General features: G+C 42.8%; 1 protein-coding gene across 2 annotated transcripts in view; it reads right to left on the bottom strand.

Moving 5' to 3' along the window:
• The window catches only part of LOC137325204 (CMP-N-acetylneuraminate-beta-1,4-galactoside alpha-2,3-sialyltransferase-like), a 401305-nt gene that overhangs the window by 162625 nt on the left and 226617 nt on the right, over positions 1-12063 (bottom strand). For both annotated transcript variants that reach the window (XM_067990038.1, XM_067990039.1), the window contains one exon: positions 9042-9228. In XM_067990038.1, coding sequence (XP_067846139.1) covers positions 9042-9228 — 187 coding nt within the window. The remainder of the gene's footprint in view (positions 1-9041; positions 9229-12063) is intronic.

The raw sequence follows: 12063 nt of genomic DNA, 5'->3' as shown, positions 1-12063 counted from the left end.
CCTCATAAATCTCCTCTGTACCTTCTCTAGTGCAGTCACATCTTTCCTGTAATGTGGAGACTAGAACTGTACGCAGTACTCTAGTTGTGGCCTAACTAGTGTTTTATACAGTTCTAGCATAACCTCCCTGCTCTTATATTCTATGCCTCGGCTATTAAAGGAAAGTATCCCATATGACTTCTTAACCACCTTATCTACCTGTCTTGCTACCTTCAGGGATCTGTGGACATGCACTCCAAGGTCCCTCAAATACCACTACACCTCTCGGTATCCTCCCATTTATTGTGTACTCCCTTGGCATGTTTGTCTCCCCAAATGCACTACCTCACACTTCTCCGGATTGAATTCCATTTGCCACTTTCTGCCCACCTGACCAGTCCATTGATACTTTCCTGCAGTCTACAGGTTTCTTCCTCAGTATCCACCACACGGCCAATTTTTGTATCATCTGCAAACTTCATGTCCCCTATATTTAAGCCTAAATCATTGATATATACCACAAAAAGCAGGGGACCGAGTTCTGAGCCCTGCAGAACCCCAGTGGAAACAGCCTTCCAGTCACAAAAACACCCATCGACCATTTCCCTTTGCCACTGAGCCAATTTTGGATCCAACTTGCCACTTTCCCTTGGATCCCATGGACTTTTACTTTTCTGACCAGTCTGCCATGTGGGACCTTGTCAAAAGCCCCATGTCCAACATACACACATTGCTTTTGAACACCTATACCATGGAAGTTTAATTAGCTGACATTCCATAAGGTGACTGGCACAAATCCTGTCACCACGGAATTTTTAAAAAATCACCCTAGGGATGTGGGCATCGCTGGCAAGGCCAACATTTATCACCCATCCTAGTTGCCAAGGCAGTGGTGCTGGTGGGCCTTCTTCTTGAACCGTTGCAGTCCATTTGGTGAAGGTACTCCCACACTGCTGTTAGGGAGGGAGTTCCAGAATTTTGACCTAGCCATGACGAAAGAATGTCGATATATGTCCAAGTCAGGGTTGTGTATGACTTAGAATCACAGAATGGTTACAGCACAGAACGAGGCCATTTGATCCACCGAGCCTACGCTTGCTCTTTGTAAGAGCAATCCAGTTAGTCCAATTGCCCTGCTCTTTCCCCGTAGCCCTGCAAATCTTTTCCCTTCAAGTAGTTATCCAATTCCTTTTTGAAAGCCACGATTGAATCTGCTTCCACCACCCTTTAAGGCAGTGCATTCCAGATGCTGCCTAAAAATGTTTTTTCTCATGTCACCTTCGATTCTTTTACCAATCACCTTAAATCTGTGTCCTTTGGTTCTCGACCCTTCTGCCAAAGGGAACAGTTTCTCGTTATTTACTTTATCTAAACCCTTCATGATTTTGAATACTTCTATCAAATCTCCTCTTAACCTTCTCTGCTCTAAGGAGAACAACCCCAGCTTCTCCACTCTCCACGTAACTGAAGTCCCTCATCCCTGGAACCGTTCTAGGAAATCTTTTCTACACCCTCTCTAAGGTCTTCACATCCTTCCTAAAGTGAGGTGCCCAGAATTGGACACAATACTCCAGTTGTGGCCGAACCAATATTTTATAAAGGCTCAACATAACTTACTTGCTTTTGTACTCTATCCTCTATTTATAAAGCCCAGGATCCCGTATGCTTTTTTAACCGCTTTCTCAACCTGTCCTGCCACCTTCAAAGATTTGTGCACATATACCCCCCACGTCTCCCTATACCTGCACCCCCTTTAGAATTGTACCATTTAGTTTATATTGCTTCTCCTCATTCTCCGTGCCAAAATGTATCACTTCGCACTTCTCTGTGTTAAATTTCATCTGCCATGTGTCCGCCCATTCCACCAGCCCATGCCCTCTTGAAGTCTATTACTATCCTCCTCACTGTTCACTACACTTCCAAGTTTTGTGTCACCTGAAAATTTTGAAATTGTGCCCTGTACACCCAGTCCGAGTCATTAATATATATGAAAAAAAGCAGCGGTCCCAGTACCGACCCCTGAGGAACACCACTGCATACTTTCCTCCAGTCCGAAAAACAACCGTTCACTACTACTCTGTTTCCTCTCACTTAGCCAATTTCGTATTCATGCTGCCACTGCCCCTTTTATTCCATGGGCTTCAATTTTGCTGACAAGCCTATTATGTGGCACTTTATCAAATGCCTTTTGAAAGCCCATATACACATGAACCGCATTGCCCTCATCAACCCTCTCTGTTACCTCATCAAAAAACTCAATTCAAGTTAGTTAAACACAATTTGCCTTTAAGAAATCCATGCAGGCTTTCCTTTATTAATCCACACTTGTCCACGTGACCATTAATTTTGTCCTGGATCATCGTTTCTAAAAGCTTCCCCATCACCAACGCCTGTCGTTGCTGGATTTATCCTTCCACCTTTTTATGAATAAGGGTGTAACATTTGCAATTCTTCAGTCCTCTGGCACCACCCCCATATCTAAGGAGGATTGGAAGATTATGGCCAGTACCTCTGCAATATCCACCCTTACTTCCCTCAGCAAGCTTGGATGCATCCTTAGAAGGGAACTTGGAGGTGATTGTGTTCCAATGCATCTGATGCCCTTATCCTTCTAGGTGATGAAGGCTGCGGGTTTGAAGGGTGCTACTTACTGCAGCCACGGTACGGTACGGTGGAGGAGGTGGATGTTTAAGAACATAAGAACATAAGAAATTGGAGCAGGAGTAGGCCAATCGGCCCCTCGAGCCTGCTCTGCCATTCAATAAGATCATGGCTGATCTGATCCCAACCACAAATCTAAAGAACACAAGAAGTCGGAGCAGGACCCGGCCACATAGCCCCTGGGCCCTCTCCGCCACCCACAGGGCATTGACCGATCCGAACTCAGCTTCATGTCCAATTTCCTGCCCGCTCCCCATAACCCCTAATTCCCTTTACTTCTAGGAAACTGTCTATTTCTGTTTTAAATTTATCTAATGATGTAGCTTCCACAGCTTCCTGGGGCAGCAAATTCCACAGACCGACCACCCTCTGAGTGAAGAAGTTTCTCCTCATCTCAGTTTTGAAAGAGCAGCCCCTTATTCTAAGATTATGCCCCCTAGTTCTAGTTTCACCCATCTTTGGGAACATCCTTACTGCATCCACCCGATCAAGACCCTTCACAATCTTATAAGTTTCAATAAGATCGCCTCTCATTCTTCTGAACTCCAATGAGTAGAGTCCCAATCTACTCAACCTCTCCTCATATGTCCGCCCCCTCATCCCCGGGATTAACCGAGTGAACCTTCTTTGTACTGCCTCGAGAGCAAGTATGTCTTTTCTTAAGTATGGAGACCAAAACTGTATGCAGTATTCCAGGTGCGGTCTCACCAATACCTTATATAACTGCAGCAATACCTCCTTGTTTTTATATTCTATCCCCCTAGCAATAAAAGCCAACATTCCGTTGGCTTTCTTGATCACCTGCTGCACCTGCATACCAACTTTTTGATTTTCTTGCACGAGGACCCCCAGATCCCTTTGTACTGCAGTACTTTCCAGTCTCTCGCCATTAAGAAAATAACTTGCTCTCTGATTTTTCCTGCCAAAGTGCATAACCTCACATTTTCCAATATTATATTGCATCTGCCAAATCTCCGCCCACTCACCCAGCCTGTCTATATCCCCTTGCAGGTTTTTTATGTCCTCCTCACTCTCTACTTTCCCTCCCATCTTTGTATCATCTGCAAATTTTGATATGTTGCACTCGGTCCCCTCCTCCAAATCGTTAATATAGATTGTAAAGAGTTGGGGACCCAGCACCGACCCCTGTGGAACACCACTGGTTACTGGTTGCCAGTCCGAAAATGAACCATTTATCCCAACTCTCTGCTTCCTGTTCGATAACCAATCCTCCACCCATGCCAGAATATTACCCCCAATCCCGTGATTTTTTATCTTAAGTAATAATCTTTTATGTGGCACCTTGTCGAATGCCTTCTGGAAGTCTAAATACACTACGTCCACTGGTTCCCCTTTATCCACCCTATACGTTATATCCTCGAAGAACTCAAGCAAATTTGTCAGACATGACTTCCCCTTCATAAAGCCATGCTGACTTTGTCCTATTAAATTATGCTTATCTAAATGTTCCGTTACTGTCTCCTTAATAATAGACTCCAAAATTTTACCCACCACAGATGTTAAGCTAACTGGCCTATAATTTCCAGCCTTCTGCCTACTACCCTTTTTAAATAACGGTGTTACATTAGCAGTTTTCCAATCTGCCGGGACCTCTCCTGAGTCCAGGGAATTTTGGAAAACTATCACCAAAGCATCCACAATCCCTACTGCCACTTCCCTCAAGACCCTAGGATGGAAGCCATCAGGTCCAGGGGATTTATCCGCCTTGAGTCCCATTATTTTACTGAGTACCATCTCCTGAGTGATTTTAATCGTATTTAGCTCCTCCCCCCCGAGAGTCCCCTGTTTGTCCAGTGTTGGGATATTCTTAGTGTCCTCTACTGTAAAGACTGAAACAAAATATTTGTTCAGCATTTTTGCCATCTCCATGTTTCCCACCATTAATTTCCCGGTCTCATCCTCTAAGGGACCTATGTTTGCCTTAGCCACCCTTTTTCTTTTTATATAACTATAGAAACTCTTGCTATCTGTTTTTATATTTTTTGTTAATTTCTTTTCATAATCTAACTTCCCTTTCTTAATCAATCCTTTAGTTACTTTTTGCTGTCTTTTGAAGAATTCCCAATCTTCTATCCTCCCACTAAGTTTGGCTACCTTATATGTCCTTGTTTTTAGTCGGATACTATCCTTGATTTCTTTACTTAGCCACGGATGGCTGTCATTTCTTTTACACCCTTTTTTCCTCAGTGGAATATATTTATTTTGAAAGTTGTAAAATAACTCCCTAAATGAACACCACTGCTCATGTACCGTCTTACCCTTTAATCTATTTTCCCAGTCCACTTTAATCAATTCCGCTCTCATACCATCATAGTCTCCTTTATTCAAGCTCAGTACGCTTGTTTGAGAATCAACCTTCTCACCCTCTAATTGGATATGGAATTCAACCATGTTGTGGTCGCTCGTTCCAAGGGGATCCTTAACTAGGACATTATTAATTAATCTTGACTCATTACACAGGACCAGGTCCAAGGTTGCCTGCCCCCTTGTAGGATCAGTTACATACTGCTCAAGAAATCCATCCCTGATGCACTCAATGAACTCGTCCTCAAGGCTGCTCTGCCCAATTTGATTTGTCCAGTTAATATGATAATTAAAATCCCCCATAATTATGGCTGTTCCCTTATTACATGCCCCGACTATCTCCTGATTAATACTTCTTCCAGCAGAGTTGCAACTATTAGGAGGCCTATATACTACGCCCACTAATGTTTTTTTTCCCTTATCTCCACCCAAACTGTTTCATTATCTTGATGCTTTGTCCCAATATCATTTCTCTGTATTACAGTGATTCCTTCCTTTATTAACATAGCCACCCCACCTCCCCTTCCTTCCTGCCTGTCCTTCCTGATTGTTAAATACCCTGGCATATTTAATTCCCAGTCGTTGTCACCCTGCAGCCATGTTTCTGTAATGGCCACAAGATCATACCCATACGTAGTTATTTGTGCCGTTAACTCGTCCATTTTATTACGAATGCTACGTGCATTCAGATAAAGAACTTTCAAATCTGTTTTGTGACGCTTAGTTCCTGCTTTTTCCTTTTTTAACACTTTACCTATTACTCCATACCTTCTGTCCCTTCCTGTTACGCTTTCCTCTCTCTCCCTGCTCAGGTTCCCAACCCCCTGCCACTTTAGTTTAAACCCTCCCCAACAGCACTAGCAAACACTCCTCCTAGGACAGCGGTCCCGGCCCTGCCCAGGTGCAGACCATCCGGTTTGTACTGGTCCCACCTCCCCCAGAACCGTTTCCAGTGTCCCAGGAATTTGAATCCCTCCCCCTTGCACCATTCCTCTAGCCACGTATTCATTTGAAATATCCTCCTATTTCTACTCTGACTAGCACGTGGCACTGGCAGCAATCCTGAGATTACTACCTTTGAGGTCCTATTTTTTAATTTACCTCCTAACTCCCTATATTCTGCTTTTAGGACCTCATCCCCTTTTTTACCTATATCGTTGGTGCCTATGTGCACCACGACAGCTGGCTGTTCGCCCTCCCCCTCCAAAATGTTCTGTAGCCGCTCCGAGACATCCTTGATCCTTGCACCAGGGAGGCAACACACCATCCTGGAGTCTCGGTTGCGGCCGCAGAAACGCCTGTCTATTCCCCTTACAATTGAGTCCCCTATCACTATAGCTCTGCCACTCTTTTTCCTCCCAGCCTGTGCAGCAGAGCTACCCGTGGTGCCAGGAAGTTGGCTGCTGCTGCCTTCCCCTGATAAGTCATCCCCCCCAACAGCATCCAAAGTGGCATATCTGTTTGAGAGGGGGATGGCCACAGGGGACCCCTGCACTACCTGCCTGCATCTCTTACTCTTCCTGGTGGTCACCCATTCACTTCCTGCCTGTATACCCTTTACCTGCGGTGTGACCAACTCGCTAAACGTGCTATCCACGAGTTTCTCTGCATCGCGAATGCTCCACAGTGAGTCCACCCGCAGCTCCAGCTCCGAGATACGATCGGTCAGTAGCTGCAGGTGGACACACTTCCCGCACACATGGTCGGCAGGGACACTGGTAGTGTCCATGACTTCCCACATCTTGCAGGAGGAGCATATCACGGGTGCGAGGTCTGCTGCCATGACTTGCCTTAGCTTAGTTACCCCTTTTAAATTACGTTGAAATTAGAAAATGTTAACTATACTAGGGACCTCGGTTCACTAAAAAAAAAACACTATCTGCTATAAAACCTGCAGATCTTCCCTTTCTTATTACTTTACTTACAGTAAAATGGTAGAAATACTCACCTGAACCTACTCACCAATCAGCTGCCTCCCCTGTGCCGCGTCACTTTCTGACTGGTGACGTCACCCTGAACTCTGCCGCTGGTCTCAGATAGCGGATGAGATGTTGATCAAGTGGGCTGCTCTGTCCTGGATGGCGTTGAGCTTCTTGTGAGTTGTTGCAGCTGCAACCATGCAGGCAAGTAGAGAGTATTCCATCACACTCTTGACTAGTGCCTTGTAGGTAGTGGAGATACTTTGGGGAGTTAGGAGGTGAGCCACTCACATCAGAATACCTCTGACCTCCTCTAGTAGCAACAGCATTTATGTGGCTGGTCCAGTGAGTTTCTGCTCAATGGTGACTCCCAGGATGTTGATGATGGGGGACTCAGCAATTGTAATGCCAGTGAATGTCAAGGGGAGGTGGTTAGGTCCGCTTTTGTTGAAGATGGTCATTGCCTGGCATCTGTGTGGCGCGAATGTTACTTGCTACTTATCAGCCAAGCCTGGATGTTGTCCAGGTTTTGTGCATGTGGGTATTTCTAGCCCCTGGCCAATATTTACAGATTATCCGGTCATTATCACATTGCAGTTTATAGGACCTTGCTGTGCACAAATTGGCTGCCACATTTCCTAGGTTACAACAGTAACTACACTTCAAAAGTACTTCATTGGCTGTAAAGCGCTTTGGGATGTCCTGAGGTCATGAAAGGCGCTACATAAATGCAAGTCTCTTTTTTGTTTTGACCATGGGGCTAATGTCTAATCACAAAATTGAGCAATAAGTGTATAGGCCAGGGAACTCACAACAGTGCGTTCCCAAGTCTAAGTACGTTGGTGGTCCTCGGGGAAGAGCAAAAAATAAATTTTCAACTTGTTGTTTTCCGTGATGTAAATGACAGGAAACACATCATATGACGTAATTACTCATTTGCATGTCATCATATCTGGGTGTGCCTATTATGCAGCGGAATTTTGGCGAATGCAAAAAGGGGCAGCAAAATTAACTCCTGTCCTATTTTGCACCCGTCTGCTGAGATTACACTGGTTTCTCAGTGCAACAGCAGAGGAAATTCAGTGCCGTACAGTCCAGCCCACTTCATATACTGAAAAGATCATTAAAAATACAACAGCATGGCACAGCAATAGCATTAGACCTCACTGGTGAACTTAAAAACCATAGTAATGAGGACCACTTGCAAAAATGACTATGATTGGAATAAAACTGGTAAATTTTAAGGATCGTGTTGAGACTTCTCACACTGTCGATCTATAAATACAGTTGTTGATGGGTACCAATGTGAGGCAAACAGTTCTCACACCATTATTGCAGAAAAAGGATAAATGAGTACTGTTGAGAAATTTCAGCATATTTCATTATATAAATGGGACATCTAATGAGTACTGATGTGTTACATTGATGCTTCTCACTGTAGAAAGTAGAATCATTATATCTAATTTTTTCTCCTCACATCTGCTATCCCATAAAACATCAGTTAACCCATGAGTGGCAGCATGTGTTGATCAATTTACTAAAGTATAATACACTTCAAGCCCAATGTAGAGAAGCAAATGTTTACTATCTCCTAATTTATTACCAACATATTCAAGATTGGCATGAGATCTGAAGCAATTTCAAAATTCACCAAATGCTACTGTAAAATGAATGCATAGTCATTAATGGGACAGTTAGGTCTGCTACAGACAGTTAGTACTGGGTTAATCAGACCAATTTGCTGTAAACAACCGCCCACTGTCATCACTCACAGATGATCATTGCCTGCTGTGTTTTCTGACTGGAGACTAACGCTTGTTGATGCAACTCACTAATGAAAATTGGCTGCTGTTGTCACCCTCAATGAAGACTCCTGCTCGCTGTGACGCTCGCTGAAGACTATTTCCTTACTGTGGTCATTCAGGAATGCAGCTTAGTCACATCAAGTCACCAGGGAATAATAAAAAACTACTTCCTAATGTACATGTTATTCAATCAATCATATTTAACATTACATCCCAAAGGAAGAATTGAACTTGAAGTGTTACTACACTGGACATTTAATAGGTGTGTATGACTAAACACATAGATCTAATCTGCTATGTCTTTATTGTTCCAGACAATGTGCCACTACCATCCGAGAATGAGGATTCTTACCACTTTTTCTTTGTAAACAATGTATTTCAACCATTTGAAATCTTGAGGTTTGAATCCAGCAAACACAAATAGTGAGTCCTTCTCATACCGCGCTGGTTTCTGTATGGCACCTTCTGGATATGTGATTCGGAGGGTTGTCTTTGCGCCAACATCTTTTTCAAAACCTTTCACAGGGGCTTCATTCAGTCTGCAGGAGAAATTAACAGGAATTCAGCAATAATGAAAAAGTTTCCTTTAATTATTTGCTCAATCTGTGCACCCAAAGCTTTACTGGGGCAGGACCAGTGTGAGTGGAATGTTCACTCTGCCCCCTCCCCCAACCAAAGTTACTGCCCTCTTCATCATAGCCCTGATCATGACAGTCAGTGGATATGGTGAGGCTCCCATTTTTCATCCTCTGTGCCCTTTTCTCCCTTGTCCCCATCTCAATCTCTTTTTTATCTGGGTAATAATTGAGATATCTGGAAATGCAAACTTCAATAACTGTGCATTGTAATTCATGACTGACTTAAACCTCAATTATGCATCTCCACTGGCTCCCTGTTCACCAACACACTGAATTAAAATCTTTGTCCTCATCCTCAAATCCATCCAAGACCTTGCCCTACTTTTATCTCTGCATCTTCTTGCAGTATTACCCCTGCCATGCCCTTTGGTCCTGACTCATGCCTTCTGTGCATTCCCCCTCACTTCGCCTTATCATTGGTGCCATAGCCTTCAGCTCCCTCAACTCTACTCCTGGAATTCTATAAGCCCCTCCATCTCTCAACTTTTTTCTGCTTTAAAAAAAACATTAAAAAGCCCTTTTCAAGATTTGTCACATTTCGTTACTCTCCCTCTATGGTTTAGATGAGTATATCAAAAGTTTCCAGAAAGATAATAAAATCAGAGGCAGAGAAATTATAAGAAATAAGATAACCAGATTTAAAAGGTTTGTATTTATTGGGAAAAGAGGCCAGTAAATGGCAAATGGAGCAAGGAACCAGAATGGTTAGTACATGCCAAATGGACACCTGTTCACCGAACTGATCAGGAAAGAATTTTGGGGGTCATTGGAGCAAAATGTGGAAATCTCAAGCCCAGGGCACAAAAGGCAAACATGGTACTGGATAGAATAGAAATCAAAAGTACTTCTTTTATTACTGCAGAGGACATTGTGACCCTTGAAATGTGCATTGGAAAGGCAACCAAAATAATGCCTGCTCTCAGAAATCTAAACTATCAGTAAAAGGATAAGGAACTGGGACATGTTCTCTTTGGAAAAGAGGTAACGACAAGATGATTCAGCAGAAGTTTACAAAATTATAAAGAGTATTGATAAAGTTGATTCGGGCAAATTTGTTTAACATGGAGGAAGGGGTACATAAACTGGGGGAAATAATTTTAAAATTAGGAAATTTGGAATAAAGAAAACTGTTTTACACAAAAGGAAATAGATATAAAGAATAAGTTACCAGGGAAGGTTACTGAAGTGAAGAATATAAATTTATTCGTGAGACAGCTCAATATGCTTTTGGAGGAAGAGGAGATGGAGAGAAATGCTAAGTAGGAAAGGAAATTTATGCGTATATTATTTTATACATCCATTCACACACACATCTGCTCAATATTTGCAAACACAGAATTAAAAAAATCACAAAGATAAAAATTAATCACAGAATTTCTCCCATTCACCAGCAAGATCTTCAAACCTGTGTCACTTAGGACTGATCAGTCTTTTAAAAACATGAACCTAGTAAACTAACGACTACTTGTATGACAGGTTTAAATTAAAACTCCAATCATTCTCTAAAGATAAATCTATGCAATATCTATGGGGTTTTAAGGCCACTCATTTGGATAGCAAATGATACAAGGTAGCAAAAGGTAGCAAAAACTGTGGAACTTATAAAAAGGGGAAATAAAAGCAGAAAGAATATTCTACAACTCGAGTAGCGTAAAAGCAAAATGCTAGAATGTAAAGAAACCAGGAATAGGATAAGATTATATAAACTTATCCCCAAGTCAGAAAAGTATATTTTCATAACCAATGCGGTGGCTTGCCTCTGGATTGAATTCACCATATTGACATGTTTCTGAAGCTAGGTGGGGAAACATGCCATTTGGCCACTTGCCTTGGCTCACTACAAACCTCACTTCTTATTATGTGGCTACAATCAGGAATTTATTCCTTAAATTGCCTCAATTGCTGATTCATATCAGTATCTGAGGGTCACAGAATCACAACCTTTATGGAACTTACACGCAAAAGGAGGCCATTTGGCCAATGGTGTCTGTGCCTGTGCTCATTTTTCAAATGGATTATCTATTTTGGTAGATGCCAACTTCAGCCTGGGCATGAACCTTCTGGCACTAGCTGAAAAGCAGCAAAGTCTTTCTTGTCTTTTTTTGAATAACAGAGTAGTGCCAATGCAGTTTAAACTTGTGACATTTCTAAACAACTCTCTTTCATGGTTCAGAATGCCAAGGCATCCAATGGAAACGCTTCCCCCTCAGGATCATTTGTAAGTACCAGGATCAAGCTACGAGATCAATTTGTGGCAAAAAAAGAAAAATGACTACAAAAAGGAAGTGTTCTGATCTACATCGTCCTGTCACTAAGTACCTTGGATGAAGAGTCAGCCTGATAGCAGACCAAATCTATTCACATGTGGATCTGGATTAATCAGTTGGTGATGGGTAAACCTGCTATAGGGCATTGAATTTGGACTTCCTGAACATCATCGTGGCTGCCACGTTGACTTGTGTAAGTCCCTCCACCGTGAAGGCATATGTCCATTGTATAGTGAGGGTTTGTGTGATATTTAATGACCTATTAGTGACTATCCTTCTTGGGAGAAAGACAAACAAGATCCATTTGGTATCAAGGTGGCTCTCAAATGACATACCTAATGGCTGGAATTGGAACTGAGTTAATCCTCTATGGCAGAATTGATAATCCAATACCTGAGCTCGGCAGGTCTCCAGGGCACTTTGGGCTCAATTTTAAAATGAAAGTCCAGGTGTGTTGAGGGCGGTGGGG

Source organism: Heptranchias perlo, chromosome 9 (assembly GCF_035084215.1).
Source record: "Heptranchias perlo isolate sHepPer1 chromosome 9, sHepPer1.hap1, whole genome shotgun sequence".
Taxonomy (NCBI): domain Eukaryota; kingdom Metazoa; phylum Chordata; class Chondrichthyes; order Hexanchiformes; family Hexanchidae; genus Heptranchias; species Heptranchias perlo.
Note: the sequence above shows the minus strand (reverse complement) of the source record. Positions and strands in the feature narration are given on the sequence as shown.